We start from the raw sequence: 21,213 nt of genomic DNA, 5'->3' as shown, positions 1-21,213 counted from the left end.
TATGGTGTTTTAGTGTCACTGGCTTCTCAGATCATTAATATTTGTTGCAGTGGAATTTTGTCCCTGTATTATAAACACCTTACGTCTGAGTATTGATCTAGACTCCCAACCCATACATGATTTCCCTTTTCCTTGTCAATATTTTGGTTTTTATAAAGCCAATTGGTTTTGTGGTTATCAATTACAACTAGCGATCATGATCATTATTTATCTTGTTTTCTATTATGTTGCTTATGCATTTTAGGAATACCTCTGAAATAAGTATGTCAGGGAGGGGAAAGAAAGCCACTTAGACAGGCAGTGAAGAACCAGCAGTGAAGAACCAGCCCATGCAAGGGCAAATAATCCACCGTCAAGAAAACGACAAAGAAAAGGCCTTGCTCCAGCTGACACTCAGACTGCTTCCCCTTCTGCGGAAAATGCTACACATAGTCCTGCTGCCACAGAGTTAGTCCAAACTATTGTCAACATCAACTACTGGGCCACAGAGAACGCCAACAACATGTGCAAAGTCAATGTTGATCGACAATAGCTTAACATGTTCACCACATGCACCCAGATCAATCACCACGGCCACATCACCGATACATCAATACTCCAATTCAGTTACAATGAACAATATTCCTTACGACATTACTGAAGAACAACCCAACACTTCGACAGCCATTCCACCTACCACAAGTGCCACATTAGGTAACAATCCTACTACAGACATTGGTCATGACCAAGTGAGTATTTTAACTCCTGATTTACCATTAGGTTTTAATGTACGGAACACAATCTTCAACAAAGAGTTTGTCGATTTCTCATCATCGGTTTTCCCAATTGATGACAATGATACACAAATTAACATTACAATGAAAGGTGATGGTGGGCTTGGGCTGACTGCTCATTTAAATCTAATTTTTTTTATAACATCAGCCATTGGAATCAAGCTTTCGACATCTGTATTTCCATACATGTCACGAAATACCCACAAGAGATTCGCGGCCTTCTTAAATACGTCAACACTGTACGTCTTATTAATGATACGTACGGTTATGAGGCTGCCCAATATTATGACGAAAATTTTCGCAAATTCCGTCGCATTCAACAACTCCAGTGGGCCACAACTCATAACTAATTGTGGAGAATGGCTTCGTTAATATGTGCAAGCCAACAACAAGAAGGTGGTTCAAACAACAAATTTCAGAATTTTCCAGGATTTTTTTCTTCAAAAGAGCACCCAGTCCAATTCGGCTTCAAACTGAGCATGACCACAGAAACCCAGTCCCAAAAGGGTTCTGTTGGTCATACGAAAGAGAGGGAAAATGTCAACAACCAGAGGTTTGAAAATTCAAGCATAATAATAATAATAATAATAATATACAACATTTGATATAGCGCCCTATCTAGCTAACATAAGCCACTCTAAAGCGCTTTACAGTACATAGAGATACAATTTTACAGTCAAATCAATTAGCATATATATAATCAATACAATATTGAAGAATTCAGGCGCTAACTACTAGTCCTATGCCACCTGGATAATATCTCCCTATGTGTGTATGCCTGCGTGTGTGCTGGAGATGTATCATGAATGTCACCTCTGTAATAAAAATTATCCTGCAAAGAGCTGTCCCTTAGCCCCTAGGCAAACTTCCAACCCCGGTTCAACCACAAAAGCTTAAAACTTATTTAAACAATTATGATATGTCTGTCGCTTCGACATTGATAAGGGGTTTCACCGATGGCTTTCATTTAGGAATCACGGGAGAATCCTCTGTTTTAGAACCAGTAAATCGCAATTCAGCTCTAAAAAAATCCTTCCGCAGTAGAAAAGAAACTTAAAACAGAACTTGCATTTGGTAGAATAGCTGGCCCATTCCCTACTCCTCCAATATATAATATTTCCGTCTCCCCGTTGGGCCTTGTTCCCAAAAGAGAGGAGGGGAAATTCAGACTAATGCATAACCTATCTTACCCCAAAGGACAGTCGGCAATGACCTTATACCTAAAGAATTTTCAGCAGTTCAATATGAAACGATTAAAAATGCAATAGCATTAGCAAAACAATTCGGAGCGCACTGTCTCATGGCTAAAGCTGATATCGAAGATGCTTTTCGACTTATCCCCATTCATCCTTCCAATTTTAAATTCCTAGGTTTTAAATGGAATGACCAATATTACTTTCATAGGTCCTCGCAGGACCTTTCCATGGGGTGTTCATGACGATTTCCTTTCAGGCGAGCATGTCACACCTTTTGGATGATTTTTTTCTTTGTCGGTCCCCCAAACTCTGCTCAATGTGAAACTGACTTTTTCTAAAACTGGCAAAAGATATCGGCATTCCAATAAAAGCTAAAAACGGTATTCAGCTCAATGCTGATAATATGACCGCTTCCTTGCCCAAAGACAAAATCGAAAAAGCTAAGTCACTTCTAAACAACGGTATGACATGTAGTTAGGTTTTTATGTATACCTGTAGAATTAAGTTATGATATTTCTGGACTAGAAATATATATACCGCAACTTAGCGGGATTTGAATTTTGCCGCTTATTATTTTTACCCTGTTTTACAATGTAGATATCGGTAGCTGCGGCGTTTACATGTACTAGGCCGGGTGGAAGTTTTTAGCCAATCAGAAATAAGATAGGCCGATCTCCGGGCAGAGGAGAAAAATATTCACCTGGGCAGATGGCATGTTGTCGAGTGGGAGAAAATTGTCGATGTATTGCTGTTTAGGGCTAGTTTTGGCCATGGAAAAACGTACAGAACATGGGCGAACGACCTGAACTTTATCTAGACATATGAGTGTACGTCTATAACTGACCACACGGACCATCCCTCTACGGCTCGAGCAGCACATCAACGTGGACGGCGATACACCTGGGGTTCACGCGCCGGGACTATCTCATTTGTGGGAAGTGATAAAGGATCCAGTGGCTTTCAAAATGTAAAGTCGAAGTAGAACGTAGTATTTGAACTGTGTATTAGAACTGTTTATTTGAAGAACATTCATTATAATACATTGAATCATGATATACTTAGAGGAAATTGGATAGGGGAGTAGAATAGTTTCGAGTCACTTTTATGTGCTTGTGGTACGGTTAATACTTAGAACCATTGAATGGGTTATGTTGATTATTCTCATTGAAATGTAATGCTCTAGTCAGACTCTAATTACTGAAATACCTCAGTAGTCACAGCAGTCAGTATTGTGATTTTTTATCTGGCTGGTGGAAAGATGAAATCGTAGGGAAATTTGGATTCTGTAGTACTTTATTCTTTGTCGTTTTTTTGTATATAAATTTGTTATTGAAAATTTATATTCGGTTTTGTGTATATTCCTTTCACTTGGCACCATTCCTTCGGTTTAACTCTACATTGTAACCCACCTTACCCCTTTTGACGTTATATATATCACATAGTCCATATCATCTATTCGTTATCTATTTTTATTAATTTAACCCCCTTTTTATTTTAATTATCTAAACATACAATGGGAATGCTTTTAAAATGAACCTTTTTATCTTCGCTACTCACATGTTTGTTAAAAGAAATAAAAAAAAATCTAAAAAAATCACCATGGCCCTTAATGACCACAGCCGTCGATGGGCCTTTAAACACAAACAAACAAACAAACATAATTGTTGAGTATATATATAAATGGATGTAATGAAAAAACTACTTTGGTATGTATGTTCAATCTGTAGGCAGATATGACTGATTGTACGTATGTGTGCATGTTCATGTAGGTTAACGTTCATTATGGGAATGCAGCTAACAGGCTGGGATACACAAGGGATGCCTGCACATCTGAACCATGTGATTTTGAACCAGACTTTCACAAAAAAAGGTAAATAATGAATTACATGTAACTTCTTATCAAACTCAGTTTCCATTGAATCACTTCATCCAAGGATTAATACCAAATCAAAGATTTTATCGGGCAAATATTTTCCCCAATATTAAATGTTAAGTAAATCAGCAAGCAACTCCAAGTAAGGATATTCCTTTGCTGTGCAGAGATATAAAAAGAGCGCTTTAACTGGATTACGATTGTTACATTTGTAAATTCATTTCAGGTTCATCCAGAGGCCACTGTGACAAGGGGAAGGGTACTCCTATAACACCAATGAAAGCAAACACAGACAAGCATGAGCCATCACAAGAGTAGTTTGACAGATTCCTAAAGAAACTAAATGACCTTCCTGTTGTTGTCAATATTTTGTCAACAGTTCCAGAATATTGTGCACAATTTCAACAGGAGCCTGAAACCAACTTGAAAGAACAAGAGGCCCAATAGGCCTGAATCGTTCACCTGGTATTTATCACACACTTGTAATCTTCGAAGTGGACTAAAATACAGCTACAGGCAGAATATCAGTGTTTGATTCATAAGAACCTATTAAAAGATTTAAACATTTGACCTTGAATATCAAACAAGGACATTAGATTGAACAGAGTTTACAGTCCTCCAACATAGCATGCTTCTGGGAAAATATCAGTATCCTGGACTTTTTGGTTATACAGAACAAGTCATTTAAAGATTTCAACACATTTGACCTTGAAAGTGGGTCAAGGTATTTCATTTGAACAAACTTGGAAGCTCCTTATCCCAGCATGCTACAGGCCCGATATCAGTACCCTGGGCTTTTTGGTTTTAAGACATTTGACCCCTGTGACATTGAAAGTCGGTCAAGGTCATTCATTTGAACAAACTTGGTAGCCCTTTATCCCATCATGCTACAGGCCCAATGTCAGTACCCTGTGCCTTTTGGTTATTGAGAAGAAGTCGTTTGAAGAATTTAAAGCATAAGCTCACTTGCCCTTTGGGCAGGTGAGCTAAAAATCAAACACTCAGCTTGTAAGCCCTTGTCAGTGCATCGTGAGGGGAGGATAACAACATCAATTATCCACGGTGTTGTTCATATCAACCGGGGGATCATACAAATCTGTGATGCAGGCAATTTTCAACGAACAAAATAAACAGCATGCAAAATGTGCTGCAACCGAGTGGTGGTTACTCATCAGGAAGTCGCTAGGAATTTGTATTCTCATCATCAGATAAGTGTTAACAAGAACTTTCAGTGCCATCCTGCAGTCTTATTGATAAACCACGACATATCCCACATTGCTGATGGCTGGGCGTCATGCGAGTGTTGTGAAAAAGGTGTGCTAGAGGTGAAGTGTCCTTACAAATACAGGGATATCGATCCTGCTGACTTTTTGGACAGCACACATTTTGTTTCAAATCCAAGTTCATGCAAAACATAAATGGACAATTAAGCAACCTTCATTCTCAAGACCACATGCAATGATAAAAAGTCAGAATCATAAACCAGATCGCTTGCAAATCAAGGGGTTCTGTGAATGTCTTTGTGGCATTTTTTGGCAACCCCACTTAGGCTAGCTAAGGGTTTTAGTTATATTTTGATTGTAGTTGCTACCATGTTTGGTATATTTGCAACCACTTTGTATTAATGTGTTTTTTAAAGTAAGTTTTTGATAGAAGCCACATCAGTAAAATAGATATAATGTCACCCTTTGGTGGCCATTTCACTCACATTTCTTGTTTGAGTTATTCTTGTTATGAGTGGAGAGGCATAACACTTACTGTTTGGGGAGACTTGGAGCAAGGCATAACGTACAAAATGAAAAATCTTTGTGTGAAGAAATATGAAGGGGGGAGTCAAAAAGCAAAGAGGTGACGATAACTCATCTTCAAGTTCAGGCCGCATGTTATTGCATTAACAAACGATGCAATGTTTCAATCAATTCAGAGGTCTCAGCAACGAAAACTTACAAATGCCAGAAATGTCACTATAAAATGAACACTTAATTGTTAACCAAAACCTTAAAAACCACCATATTTGCGCAAGATGTTCAGCAATACAACATTTCACACACTGTCTTTAAAGACCTGCTCACCACAGAAGACCGTTCTGACCTAATGGAAGACTTTCTACTAGAAAAATCTACATACCTATTGGAACTTTCCCCAAATTCAAATATAGTCCTGTGTTCTTGTTTTTTTCACTCATTCTTGGCATCTGATTTCTGCAATAAGAAGCACTTAACTTTTCATGAGCAATGCAAATCAAACAGCATATTAGTGTTGTTTGTTTTTTGTTACTTGAACATACACTTATTTTAATACGTGTACTATGCATGGACAACAAAGGTTAAAGTCAATCATCATTTCTTGTTCTGCAGCTAATAAATGTACATATACATAAAATCATATTTCTGCTTGTTTATGTCCTCGCCATACAATGGGGGTGGGGGTGNNNNTTTTGTCCAGCGTCCTTCATCAGTAAACAATATTTTATATTTTCGACTTCTCCAAAACCCCTGAACCAATTTCAATGACAGTTTGCAGAAACCTTCCATGGCCAAAGGTCAACCACAGTTGTGAATTATATGGTCCCCAGCCCCAAGGGGGAAAAAATCTTCTTCTCAAGATCCAGATATGGTAGAATCAAATACTCTCCATAAATGGAAGGGTGACAGACTTAAGGTACTTTACCATAATTCAGCTGACTGACAGAACCACTATTTGAACATAGTACATATTCTACCCAGATGTTTCACACTACTTTTGCATTACATGTAGTTCAAGTTACCTTTGTTACAAAATGATTTCTTTTTCATTTCGCAACATCGATAACATCAGTTTTTACATAACTCAGGTGACCGTGAAGGCCCATGGGCCTCTTGTTTAATTTCATATTATCAGGTATGATAGTCATAAATCTTGCATCCATATAGGCTAAATGTCTTATAAAACACACCCAGCGATGGTTTCACGAACTGTACACTGTATAACTAGTTGTTATGACCGTTTTCCTTTAAGTATCGTTTTTTCTTGTTCGTTCTCCTTCTTGATCTTTTCATCTTTTTCTCTTTCTTTAATTCCATTATAGCTGCCGAGGTGAGAAGCCGATGAGCCGTGATCGCCCTTCTTTTTCTAGTAGTTTGTGTCTCAGAATGAGATGCCTTCACACCTTTTGGAGAAACAAGTGTTTCTATTTCTGAATTCCAATTGGTGGCCGGTATTTCTGCGACGCCATTTGCGTCCGCTGTCGCAATTTCAATTTTGCCTCTATTTATTAAATTCAGTAAAGTAGCTGGGTCATCTAATAGGATTGTATCAGTGGACAGCTCGTGATGAACATCGGCTCTAACTGAAATAGTACTCCTGTTTAATTTCATAGTATCAGGTATGATAGTCATAAATCTCGCATCCCTATAGACTAAATGTCTTATAAAACACACCCAGCGATGGTTTCACGAACTGTACACTGTATAACTAGTTGTTATGACCGTTTTCCTTTAAGTATCGTTTTTTCTTGTTCGTGCTCCTTGATCTTTTCATCTTTTTTCTCTTTTGCCTCTTTCTTTAATACCATATAGCTGCCGAGGTGAGAAGCCGATGAGCCGTGATCGCCCTACTTTTTCTAGTAGTTTGTGTCTCAGAATGAGATGCCTTCACACCTTTTGGAGAAACTTGGAGAAACAAGTGTTTCTATTTCTGAATTCCAATTGGTGGCCGGTATTTCTGCGACGCCATTTGCGTCCGCTGTCGCAATTTCAATTTTGCCTCTATTTATTAAATTCAGTAAAGTAGCTGGGTCATCTAATAGGATTGTATCAGTGGACAGCTCGTGATGGACATCGGCTCTAACTGAAATAGTGTTGTTTTCAGGACTAATAAACGCAACTGCTGCACCGATCTCGCCATCAGGAAAAGACAGGCTGTGATCACACAAAGATCATACAAAGTTACCCCTTGGCAAGCTATCAAACTAGCAGACTCTGATGGAGCGATAACGTCTGGACTAGCATTTTTGCTGAGAGGGGAAATACCACACCCTCTAAAACCACTGATGATATTTTCTCTTGTAACACCGAGATCCCACGCTTGCCGAAAAATCCCTGGAAATATCCATTTGCTTACTAGATTGTGTTTACTAGATTGCATGCTGTAGAGTAAAAAAAGTCCGAGCAAATACGATTGTATTGCTTGTTAAATGGACCGAACACAGCTCTATCTAAGGGCTGCAAAAAATGTGTGGTGTGTGGTGGAAACGCCATGCTTGCGATGTTCTCTTGTTTGGTAAGCTCTAAAAGGGTGAGAGATTCATGTGAACCATGTGATCGTCAAATTGCAGATCGTATTTGTTAATAATTCAGGAAAATATATACCCGATGAAGTTTCCGTTGTTACTTTTTCAATTCGTATCATTACTCGCCCATACATGTCATATGAAATCACAAAAACACGTGAAAATTCCGGGGACCGCTTCGACTCGGCCTGTGACAAGACTTTTATACTAAACTGTCTACATCGTCGATACCTACCTCGACTAATCCGAACACGGATGCCGATGACTTTCCTTCATTATCAATCCCAGCCCCTCCAGGCCTTGTTGTTAGGGAAGGTCCGAGGACTGCAACAGGAGCTGGTACTCTTCGCGGCTACGTGTCTCGAGATGACACTTTGCGAGCGGAAATATTGTGGACAATACATACTGTATCACAGCATTGTAGTTATAAATCAAACGACGATGTTTCCCTTAATGTTTGCAAGAAAGTTTACTTGTGGTTAAAGGAAATCGTCCTACATGGCAGTGTTTGGGATAGCTGAACATTTTAAAGACAGCATGTTGAACCAAATAAGAGGTCATGATTCAGTACTTTTCGACGAATCTTTGAATAAAAAAGCACAAACTAAACAAATGGATATACATGTGAGATTTTGGGACAATGAAGGAAACCATGTAAAATTAAATCTTTACAAGAGGCCCAAGATCACCTGAGTTATATCATAGGTACTGGTAGCTTTATTTTATTGTTTAGATGTGATGTGGAAATCAGCATGTAAATTAAGTGAAATACAATACTTGTCATGTCATCAAAGAATAAGAATTTTAAAATATTGGTAAATGTTCCCTTTGGGGCCCTGCCCTAGCCCCTTGGAATCGGGCAGGAATCCTAATTTTAAAATGTAATACCCTCATCCACCAAAGATGATTCTGACTAAGTTTGAATAATTTTCTTCTGAAATGGATAAAGTATACCCAAAAGTGTTATTTCCCTATATAAACTATAGTAAACTCAATTTCAATAAAGCTCCTGATGATCTTTCTATCCCTGCACTGAAATTGACTGTAGTACCTCCGAGTCTGGAGAAGAAGATTTTTGAAATATTGGTAAATTTTCCCTTTTAGGTCCGCCCTGGTCCCTAGGGTTGGGGTAGGAATCCCAATTTTACATTTTTAAACCATCTTCCTTCAAGGATAATTCTCACCAAGTAAGAATAAATTCCTGCAGAAAAATGTCAAAATATAACCAAAAGTGTTGTTTCCCTACATAAACTATAGTAAACTTAACCCCCTCCTCGAGGGAGAACAGATAGCTCGGGGGAATTGAAATTTACAATTGAAATATAGCCCCAGATGATCTTTCCATCCATGCAGAGAAAATGGCTGTAGTACCTTCGAGTCTTGAGAAGAAGAATTTTGAAATATTGGTTAATTTTCCCTTTAGGGTCCCGCTCTGGCCCCAGGTGTTGGGATAGGAATCCCAATTTTATAATTTTGTAGCCTCATCGAAAAAATCGTTATAAACCAGAAATAACATTATGCCACTCAGTTACATACAACCTATGCAAATAATGAAACTTTTTTTATCGATAAGTATCAATTGTTTGCCTATTTTTGGTCAACATTTCTTACTTGCAGTATTAATTGATACTTGTCAGTTCTTGTTACTACACAATTTTTATGTTTTTGTTTGTGATTTATGCACTTGTAGATGTAAATCAAATGTAAGCATAGTTAACCAGCATTTTTAGGTCACTCTGCAAGAGAAGAGTTATCCGCATAATATTTTTACAGTCTATCGTAGGTACATGGTTATATGACTTCATCCGCGTCATTTTATTCTGCAAGAGCAAAACATCCTTCAATATGCATACTGGCTAAATAAGGGGAGACATATGTTTTTGTTCGCAAAAACAAATTTCTAGTTGCAACATCTTGTTTAAACTTTGTACAAAAGTCAGGTCTAACCCACCATATTTTTGTTTACATTTCCAACTTGTTATGATTACCTTTCTGTCTAATTATTATGCTATACTGCAAATATTTACAGATTCAAGTTCAATTTGTAAGTATCGTACTCTACTTGAAAAAACATGAAACATTATGGGTGTGAAAACTACCTCTTCAGTGCAAACATCACATCTACACTTTATGTTTAATACATTAATAAGTGACAGGCAGATGATTGCTTAAAATTTCTTTCTATCAAGCGTTTCCACGCTCTGAAAATGTTAATGCCATTTCATAGTTCAATATGAACAAAACGATTAACATATATCCTTATTGCATTTATTACAAAACTGCCAAACTACTGGTATCGACTGTACTTTTCAATAAACACTTTATCTCCTTCCACTCTGTCATTATTTTATTGCACTTTCATTTCAATCGTATCATATGACAATAATAATACAATCCTAAAATGATTTAATGTATTTGCTGTTTTATGCCTAAAGTGAAAGTCACTTTATAATGTGGTGCATTGTTACACTGACGCCCCTTCCATTCCGTTTAATAACTAATGACCCTTTAACAACTATCTATAACTAAAACCAGCTCATTATCAACAACCACCTGAACTAGTCGTACTATTTGTCCAGTAACTTGCAACTACCACGTTCTGTTACCAAAGTCACACAAATCAAATTTGATAAACTGAAATACCCAACAGTCATATATTCTGCATTATTTGCTGTCGTGAATTGCCTACACACTTTGTTAAAACACTTCTTACATGAATTTCCCCATTAGCTCACTACATCGCCTAGTTTACAATTACAAATGATTGACCATTTACAATGGTCTCTGATCATAACATCAACACTTTAAATTCACCTTAAAAATTATGAACAAATTCCCGTGTGCTAATTAATCATTCACTCATCACATCGCCACTGTTATTTTGTGCCTAAACTAATAACATAATTAAGCTATTATCTTGCTCTCCCTATTACGACCTTGTTTAATTTTCAAGGTCACATGAATCAAACGTTTTTGTGGCCATTCTTACTGATATTTACCCTATAGTTTTGTTTCAGTCCACTTAAAATTACAAGTGTGAAATAAATACCAGGTGAGCGATGCAGGCTCATTTGGCCTATTGTTTCGTTTTATATGTTTTTTATTCTTTGTTAAACAAGAGGCTCAGAGGGCCTGTATCGCTCACCTGGATATCTAAGCAATCATGGCAAAACATTCTCCAAGTGTGATCCAAGGGAATATGCCAGACCCAAAGCCCAGCCATTTGTACAATTGTGAATCCCCACCACCTAAGGATGCTTCCAGTCAAATATGATTTATATATATATCTTAGTTCCAGAGAAGAGGTCGCTTAAAGCAATATAGCGAAATAAGGACGCTTCCAGTCAAATATGATTGAAATCCATCTCTTAGTTCCAGAGGAGAAGTCGCTTAAAGAAATATAGCCAAATTGCCCCCTTTTTGCCCCCCCCCCTCATCCCCACCATTTGTACAATTTTGAATCCCCATCACCTAGGGATGCTTCCAGTAAAATTTGATTAAATTCCAATCAGTGGTTGAGATGAAGAAGTCGTTTAAAGAAATTGTTGACGGACGGACGGACGACGAACGCCACGGTATGGCATAAGCTCACATTGGTCCTTTGGACCAGGTGAGGTAATAGTAATGACAAGTAACAATTGTATCTCGGGTAACCATTAAGATGGCCTCTTGATATCTAAACATCAGTCTTGATTGGTCAGAAGCTTTTTAAGTGACATCTTATATTTATCATATGTTCATTATGTAGATAGGGTATATAGCGACACATAGCTGTATAGATGGATATATGGAGTGACCACTGAGGGTAGAATATACAGGTGGCCTTATTTATGGAACTTTATTCGAGATTCGATAACAAGTCATTGGACAGGGAAGTCTGTACACAACCAGCGCATAAAAAGCCTGTGGAGGGATGTACATGAGCAAGTTGGGACACCTTCTACATAATGGAATCCTTGACATCTCAAACGAAAACCATATTTGTGCCTTGCAGATGGTATTCGATCCAGAAATCAACAAGGAGCTAAAAACACTTACGAGAGGATGGAACAGTCGAAGAATCTGGACAGAAACGAGAGAAGCATTTTTGGCAGTCTCTCTGATGTGCAGTTAGCAAAGAGATTATATTTTGTCTGAGGACGAAAAGGAGCGCATCATGGAGGGAAATTAATCAACATACTGATATCTCTAGTGTTTTGATGAGGGACTTTTGTTTCATAGTGCTGTTGCGTGGCTGATATGTATTTAACTATTATGAGTGTCTTTCGTTTTTTATTACAGAAGATATTTGGGTACTTCTGATTTTGTATATTATAATAATGGCAATGTTAACCGAGATTGATTGTGGGAAAATACTGTTAGAAAAAATTAAGAAGTTGCAGACCATGAGTTATTTGTTATTTTGATGATTCTCATCCTTATTATTGCCTTTCTTTGTATATTCAATATTTTGGCCATAAGTGTAAAAAGAATATTGTTTTTCCATTACGTTACGTCAGACGTGTTTGTATGATAATAAATCGTTTGATGCACTGGGCATACGTACACATACGTACACATCTCTTTCCGCCCGCCACATTTAACGTTTTGAATTTGTAATGGAGGCGAACTCAGTTCAACTGGAATTTCAAGGAATGTTATCACTGACAAGGCAACTTGGTTAAGATAACCCGGACAGAAAACAACTAGCAACGATTCTACGTTCGTCTATTACCAATTTGAGAAGAATCCCTTAGCAAAAAGGTATTTTACCATTCATTTTCCAATTTAATATCAGTTAAATAGCAAAACCATTCAAATACCATTTGAATTCAATTCATTTTTAGATTATTTTTGGAAGAATCTTAAAACCTGTTTTTTAGACACCATTTATGATATAAATGGAGTTTAAATGCTACCTAAAGACCAGTTAAACTCCATTTAAAATGTTAATGGTATATAAATGGTCTTCGCAAGCAAATATATATGGATGAACAACCACCAGACCATTTTTATCCAGAACAACATCAACACAGAATTAATCTAACAGTCAAAATCTCTGCATCTGCAACATACACATTGTATGTATATATAGAACATATCAATATATATGTTTTATTAAGTTACTAATGTTGTAAATAAAGGTATTTTATTATCCCCCATTGTACTTACAATATATATATGATATTGATTGAGTGACAGTACCTGACAAAGCGAACCAATTACATGTATTTGTGACGTCAATATACATGTAGTCAACTACTAATTAGTCATACATGCATATGGTGTACCGGTATATTTCAAAAATATGAGACCGGGTTAAATACAAGATTTTGTTTGTTTATGTTTAACGGCCCATCGACGACTGTGGTCATTTAGGGCCATGGTGATTTATTGTTTTTAAACATGCGAGTAGCGAAGATTAAATCAGATAAAAAGGTTCATTTTAAAAGTATTCGCATTGTATGTGTAATTAATTAAAATAAAAAGGGAGTTAAAATAATAAAAGAGATAACGAATATAATTATGATATGAACTATGTGATATATATAATATAGAATAGACCGATGTCTTTCAAATACTTAAATAATGTATTCTAGCCCACGGAACTGAAAAGAGTTTTCATATCCTTGACTCGAAAGTAGTTATCGTGAAGGTGTTTAAAATCGGAACATTCTATAAAAAACTGTTCCACTGTAAATGGAGTGACACATGCGTGGCATGAAGGTTGATCTCCTTGTTTTAAAAGGTACGAATGATTGACGTAATGTGTGCGCAGTACGGAGCCGAGCGAGGACAACTTCCTTTCTACGAAATGTCCTTTCGGGAATGCATTTCGAATAACCCTTCTCATACACAACTTTACACCGGTTCCAAAGAAGGCGAGAAAGTGGCAGCCGCCTGCTGCACTGCTAATTCTTGCACTTCAGTTCGACTACCAGACGACGCCTCCATCTTTTCTTCCGAGGCATGCGCCATTGGTTTGGCCCTCGACCATATCGATGAACACCGCATTAAAAAGGCAATCATTTGTTCAGACTCTCCGTCTCTCCTACAGAGTTTACAGTTACGAGATTTTAAAAACACGTACAAAACCTTGCTCTTCGATTATCTCGTATCTTAAAAAAGTCTAAAATAACTTTACTATGGATTCCGAGCCATGTCGGAATTAAAGGCAACGAATTTGTTGACAAGGAAGCAAAGAATGCATTGAATCTCCAACAAACAAGTAACAAACTACCATACACAGAATTTAAACCTACTATTCGTACAGCCATTCAAAATGAATGGCGGCAACGCTGGTCTCTCGAGACCACCAACAAACTTTTTAAGATACAACCGAAACTTAAAACATCTATTCCCAGTCGGAAAGATCATAGAGAGGAAGTTGTCCTCGCTTGGCTCCGCACTGGGCACACATATCCTATTCATTCGTACCTTTTAAAACGAGAAGATATACCTTCATGCCACGCATGTGACACTCCATTATAACCAGGATGCCCAACAAACAGAAAGCTCCACTGAAAACGCCAACGAAAACCAAAACTACGCCACGCAAAATCATGACCCCTTGCAAACCGAAAACCCCACTCAAGGTCAAAACACCATACAAGAGGCCAAGAGGGCCTGTATCGCATTTTAACATCTTGAACGGTTCTGAACATATTGTTGTTTGAAACTTGAAATTTAAATGTTAAAACTTTTAACTCATATTGACTTTCACTTAAAGTTGACCTTTGACCTCATTGCTGTATTAAAGAAAACAATTCACACAGCTGGTCTACATAACATACCCAAGTATCATGACTCTAGTCCAAATGGTTCTTAGGATATTGTTGTTTGAAATCTTTCACATATTTGACCGCTGTGACCTTGAAAGAAGGTCAAGGTCATTTTCATGAGGAAACTTTGTAGCACTCCATCCCAGGTACATACTGGCCAAATATCATGATCCTGGGCCTTATGGAACTTGAGAAGATTGTTAAAGATTTTAACCAAAGTTGATATTTGAACCCACCACTAGCATTTAAAGTTGACCTTTGACCTCATAACTTTCATTAAGAAAAATATTCGCACTGCTGGTCTACACAACATACACGAGTATCAGGATTCTAGTTCAAATGGTTCTTAGAATATGGTTGTTTGAATTTTTTAACATATTTGACCGCTGTGACCTTGAAAGTAGGTCAAGGTCATTTTAATGAGGAAACTTTATAGCACTCCATCCCGGTCATTTAATGGAGCATACAAAGTCATTTCAAGAGTGATAATGAACAGTGCCTCACTCATTGGCCCATTGAATGACGTGGTAGCTGGTCGTGACTCGAATTACATTATTGTCTGGTCTGAGCGTTTTGAAAAATTTCTGATGCTTGTACATCAAGATTGAAACAATGTTGAAGACATTTGAAAACTTGGACTGAAATCTATGTACCGGGTAAAATAATCACTGTTGTTGCTATTCGATAATATACCCCTTCCTTCAAAACAACACAATATAACTTTTTTTTACCACATTCACCTGCCCTGGGGGTCTTGGCACTTCACTGTAACATTATACACTTTTTGAAATAATAACTATACATGTGCCCCGTTATGCCATGCTTTTAATGTTTGCATGCAGAAAACAATTATTCAATGTCAAAATGTCCTATGATTACATTTGTACTTGGCATTGTTAGGTGGTAATGGAGTGATTTTGTTGTGGATTTTTTTTTGTGGTGTAACCTACCATGACACATTCTATGTCCGTCCACAAACATAGTTTTTAAAAACTGTGCAATTATGCAGAACTTTAGAATTAACAAATAATTTCTTGCCAAACTGTATCTTTCGAAGTCAGTATGGGGGGTATGATACATGACACACTTTGATCTTCATGACAAAATAATAAAGATGAAATTGACAAAACAAAACTACAAGCTTTTCTCAATATAAAAATACAATGAGGTCAGAATAGGATTTGAACCCTGGACTTTGGATCATTATATACTTTTGGTTCTAAATAACCTACCAGGATAGTAGTATATGCGAGGAAAAGTTGATGAACATGACTTACAACTGGAAAATGAGTATCTTCATGATCTAATTGATAATTTACAAAGATATATCTTGTGTTCCAGTTCAGTCTTGACGCCATATCGGGACACAGTGCATTTGACACCAACAGAAAAAAAAATAGAATGCCAAACATTCAGTCGCCAGGAATTTGATAGAATGCAGTTTTGGTCTTTTGAAATGCAAATGGAGGAAACTTCAGTACATGGATGTGTTGAACATTAAAGATATTTGCAGTTTTGTCTTTGCTACATGTATACTACATAATTGTGTGCTTGCATCAGATTGCTATCAAATGGAAGCCGAGGAAAATGAACTTCATGAAACAGAGAATGAAATTCAGGCTTTTGCAGAAAGAGGTGTCAATGCTGTGGCTGCAAGGCAGAAGAGAAGCAACATTGCAGCACTATTGTAGACTTCAACTATGTTGCAGCACTATTGTAGACCTCAAAATGAGGTTGAATATTGGGACATTCTCCCACACACTCGTCCATCTCTTTTTCGTATAGAAAGTCTTTCCTGGCACCTCCTGATTTGTTATTTATGTCCTTGGTTTCCTTGATTTTTTTCTAATTTCATGAACTTTCCCTTTGCCTGTTCTTGTGCGATAGTTGTTGACGTTTCTTTTTCGAATTCTTTGGATATTTCCATCCAAATGGATTTTTTGGTTTGTTTGCCGCTGTTGAATGACTGATTTTTGTCACTTCTCAAGGCAATTAGTGTTCTGATTGATGCACTGTTCCGTATGAACTTTTCTGTTCAAAAGTTTTCAATACAATTTAAAATATATATAAACATGTCATATTTTACTAGTAAATCCTAAACAAATAGTACTCTCTGCCTTAAGACCATAATTATGTATTTTATTGCTATGATATCGCTATGGCGGATACGTATATTGCAGACGTCGCTATAGCCAACTATCATGCGACTTCATTGTTTATGACGTCACAGCATCTTCTTCAAATAAACAGTCTGAAGAATCCCCAAGAAGAGATGAAAGCACTTCAGACTCGTTGAGAATTTTTCTTTTAACATTATTTATATATATATATAGGACAGGGGCCAGTAACTAGAATATTGCTCTTAAGATGGAAAATAAGGGAACGATAAGGTGACGCTGTTTTTAAGAGTGTAATCGAAAACCCCTCTTATCACGCCTTTAACACATACTTAAGTGTACTCTTTGCTAAGGTAATACTTTCATAAGGGCGAAATAAATCCGGAATCAGTACGTCGTTTCTTTGACTATTTTTTTTCAAAATCATGGACACCCTTTAATAGCATGTAGAACGCATTGTAAAGCTTCCATGCGACTCTAACTCTACTTTCGTTTTAACGTCATCACAACAACAGTACGACATGGCTTCAAACAATATTACGCGGGTAAGAAAGCCCAATTTGACATAGTCAGAATTGGAGATACTTGTTGACGAAGTAAGTAAAAATAGGCATATTCTCATGGGGAAATTTAGCGATACTATAACAAATGATAAGAAAAAGTAAATATGGGGACATATAACTAAAGATCAATTCGTCGTCACAGTCGTCGCGAGAATTGGACGATGTCAAGAAAGGGTAGCACAGCAAGTTCTGTGACAATTATGACTTATAATATCATCCCTTAACCCTCAAGTTAATACTTACTTAATTGATGTATGACTGCCAGATGTTTCAATACTTTCTGCTTTGTTTAAAGATTGCGATGACAAATATTACATTGAAACAGTCTTCTTGGGACTGAGATTTATCTGCACCTGGCTCGTGGACTTCTGCATTTTTAATACTTGATCATCAACTCGGCATCTATGCTTTTGTTACTTTTTCATTGAATTTGCACATTTTTTTTTTCTTTCATCCGTACTTTCAGGGTGGAAAAAGAACCTGCGGATACTTTTGTGAGTGACAGTTCTGTGATGACACTAATTAGACTGGAACGGTAAGTAAGCTTGTCACTGTCATGATTTTGAGTTCTAGTGTACAACTGGACAAAAGTATGGTTTAATAATGGTGCGATAATGGTACAGCGACATGAGTTGTGTCATACGCGAGGCGAGCCCTGACATCTGTAGAATCGCGATACAGCCAGACAGAACGTGAAGCATTAGCTGTTGTCTGGGCATGCGAACACTTTGATATGTACTTCAGAGGTTTGTCACACTTCACAGTGATCACGGATCATAAACCCCTAGAACGTATATGGGAGAAAACCAAACCACCGTTGCGGATAGGGACTTCGGTTAAAACCGTACAAATACACGATCAAATATATTCCAGGAGACAAGAACATTGCAGACTACATGTCTCGACACCCCATAACCTCCAAGGCCAGTGAATCGCGAGAGCAGGAGATTGCGGAGAGCCATGAAAACTTTATAGCGTCGCATTAGACGATGTGAAAAGAGGCACATCTCAAGACAAAACCCTTTGTACAGCGATCGAGCTTGTGAGGAGTGGGAAATGGTATATGTTAAAAACCATGGAGAATCACGACGACATCGTCGACATGGAAGAATTGACCGCTCTGAGGAGTGTCAAAGATGTACTTACTGTACATTCCGAGAATGTACTGCTGCGAGATAGTAGGATCGTACTCCCAGCAAATCTCAGAAACCGAGCCGTGTGTTTGGCCCACGAAAGGTCATCAAGGTATTACGCGAACCAAGTCATTCATAAGGTCGAAAGTCTGGTTCCCTGGGATAGACAATCGCCTCGAGAAAGTTATACAGGATTGTATACCGTGTCAGTCCATGACTCCGGAACCGAGAAGTAGGGTACCGCTCAATATGTCCGAGCTGCCCACTGGGCCGTGGGAAAGTCTAAGCATAGACTTTTGTGGCCCATTACCCTCCGGAGACTACATGTTTGTAGTTATAGACGAGTATTCGAGATACCCTGTTGTAGAGATCGTGAAGTGTGTATCCGCGAATGCCAGTATACCGGTTCTAGACAGAATCCTTAACACTTTAGGAACACCTACAATAATCAAAAGCGATAACGGCAGTCCGTTTAATTCATACGCATTTGCCAACTACGCCCAGAACATGGGTTTCGAACACCGACGAGTCACACCGCGATGGCCCAGAGCAAACGCGCAGGCAGAGAGCTTTAATAAGCCGCTCAGGAAAGTTATACGTGCAGCACATGTCGAGGGAAAAAACTGGAAGCAGGAGATGTTTCAATTTCTACGACAATACAGAGCAACCCCCCACACATCAACAGGATTTACTCCGTATCGTGTGATATTTGGTCGCGAACCGAACACCAAGCTACCGGTGATCAAGAACACAGGGACGGTTGAGGTGAGGAGAATTGACACAATGCGAAGTTCCGTATGAAATCTTACGCCGACAGTAAGAATCGTGCTCGCGAGAAAACGTTAGTCAAGGGAGACACTGTGATGTTAAAAAGAGACTTCAAGGGAGACTTCAAGGGAAACAAATTGTCAACAATATACGACCCTAGACTTCGTACAGTGACCAACACAAAAGGACCGATGGTCACAGTCACAGGAAATGTGACAAGGAACATATCAAGGTTTAAAAAGATTGACTCTCAGCATCCTAGTGCGTCCTTTGACGATGAAGTGGAGGAACTGGAGGAGACACCTTGGATAGTAGATACGCCACAAACCACAAGTCCCGTTAAGCCGAATACTCCAACAAAACCGAGTCATGAGGCGATCGCGAACAAACCGACTACTCCGTTGCCATTACCCAGTGTGTCGAAAACCAGAGAACGTAGGGTAACCAGGCAACCGTTGCGATTCCGAGACTATGAGTGTTAGTGTTACTTACTTTGGGGCACAATATTCCCCACAGATACATTTATAATATTTTGTAACAGACCTAGCTGTGTTTGGGGCATAATAATCCCCACAGGTCTCTAATGGATCAAAAAGATTCGTTTAGTTGAGTTATTAGTTTAATTTTTATGTTTAAAATGACATTGTGTACGGTTTCGCATAATCATTATATCGCGACAAGTTTTCGTGACAGCGTTTATTATATCGAACAATGTAGTTTGTATTTAAACGACAAAATACTCTATATTGACGATTACGAACAATTAACATAAAAAATATTGTGCAAACGATTGGAACTAAGAGACAGACTTTTCAAGTGAAACAGAACAGTGACAATATTGGTTGTGATCAAAGTATTTTATTATTGGACAATTCAGAAAACAAACTTTGACAAAGTTAACAATTTATAAAGATAATTATAACAGTAAGAATATTAAAAGAAACTGATATAATTTTTGAAAGTAACAATTATATTATATAATGTTATATATTTCTATTCCATAGAAAAGGAGGGATGTAATATCCAGTCCGCTACTTTGTACCATTCCGTAATATTACCCACTTGATTGCTATTCTGTAATATAGACCAACCAGAAGTATTATTAAAACCATGCACATGGAACAAGATGGTGTTTGTTGAGTCTGAATGTTAAGCCGTAGTTAATGATGGCATTAGGCATGCCATCAACACATAAACACTACAACATCCTTAGGCCAAGGCGACTCAATCTTGTGCAATGCGCAGGTTTTAGCAGAAATCTAAGTTTGCCAATTCACGGCTAGCCTCTGATGCTTTTGCGATGTGACTTCTGTTTCATTGGGCCAAGTATGGTTATATTTGGTATCTGCACAGTCCTGTTAAAGGAATATTCTGGGAACGTTCCTGAATATTGCTGGTTACCCTTACCTACACTTTTTCCGCAAATGCAGAGTATTCGGAATTCCACAAATACGTAAAAAATGGAAAACTGAAATTTACGCACTTGCGTAGAAAATGCGTAAAAAAACCCACAAAATTTCCACATTGTAAATTCCACACTTTTTCCGCAAATGCAGAGTATTCGGAATTCCACAAATACGTAAAAAATGGAAAACTGAAATTTACGCACTTGCGTAGAAAATGTGTAAAAAAACCCACAAAATTTCCACATTGTAAATTCCACACTTTTTCCGCAAATGCAGAGTATTCGGAATTCCACAAATACGTAAAAAATGGAAAACTGAAATTTACGCACTTGCGTAGAAAATGTGTAAAAAAA

At 37.8% G+C, this 21,213-nt stretch overlaps 1 protein-coding gene across 3 annotated transcripts in view; it reads left to right on the top strand.

Annotated features, from left to right (window-relative positions):
• The first annotated feature begins 348 nt into the window (after window positions 1–348).
• The window catches only part of LOC110446050, a 45,828-nt gene continuing 24,963 nt past the window's right edge, over window positions 349–21,213 (top strand). Inside the window, exons 1-3 of one of the 3 annotated variants that reach the window (XM_021491044.1) lie at window positions 349–728; window positions 3,739–3,836; window positions 4,067–4,531. In XM_021491044.1, the coding sequence (XP_021346719.1) occupies window positions 516–728; window positions 3,739–3,836; window positions 4,067–4,160 (405 nt within the window). In that variant the 5' untranslated portion in view covers window positions 349–515 and the 3' untranslated portion in view covers window positions 4,161–4,531. Of the gene's footprint in view, window positions 729–3,738; window positions 3,840–4,066; window positions 4,532–18,019; window positions 18,089–21,213 lie in introns of those variants that run through there. The other 2 variants (XM_021491124.1, XR_002462437.1) reach the window with 2 other exon arrangements.

The sequence above is a fragment of the Mizuhopecten yessoensis genome, unplaced genomic scaffold (genome assembly GCF_002113885.1).
Source record: "Mizuhopecten yessoensis strain PY_sf001 unplaced genomic scaffold, ASM211388v2 scaffold29, whole genome shotgun sequence".
Taxonomy (NCBI): Eukaryota; Metazoa; Mollusca; class Bivalvia; order Pectinida; family Pectinidae; genus Mizuhopecten; species Mizuhopecten yessoensis.
This window is presented reverse-complemented; position numbering and strand designations above follow the sequence as displayed.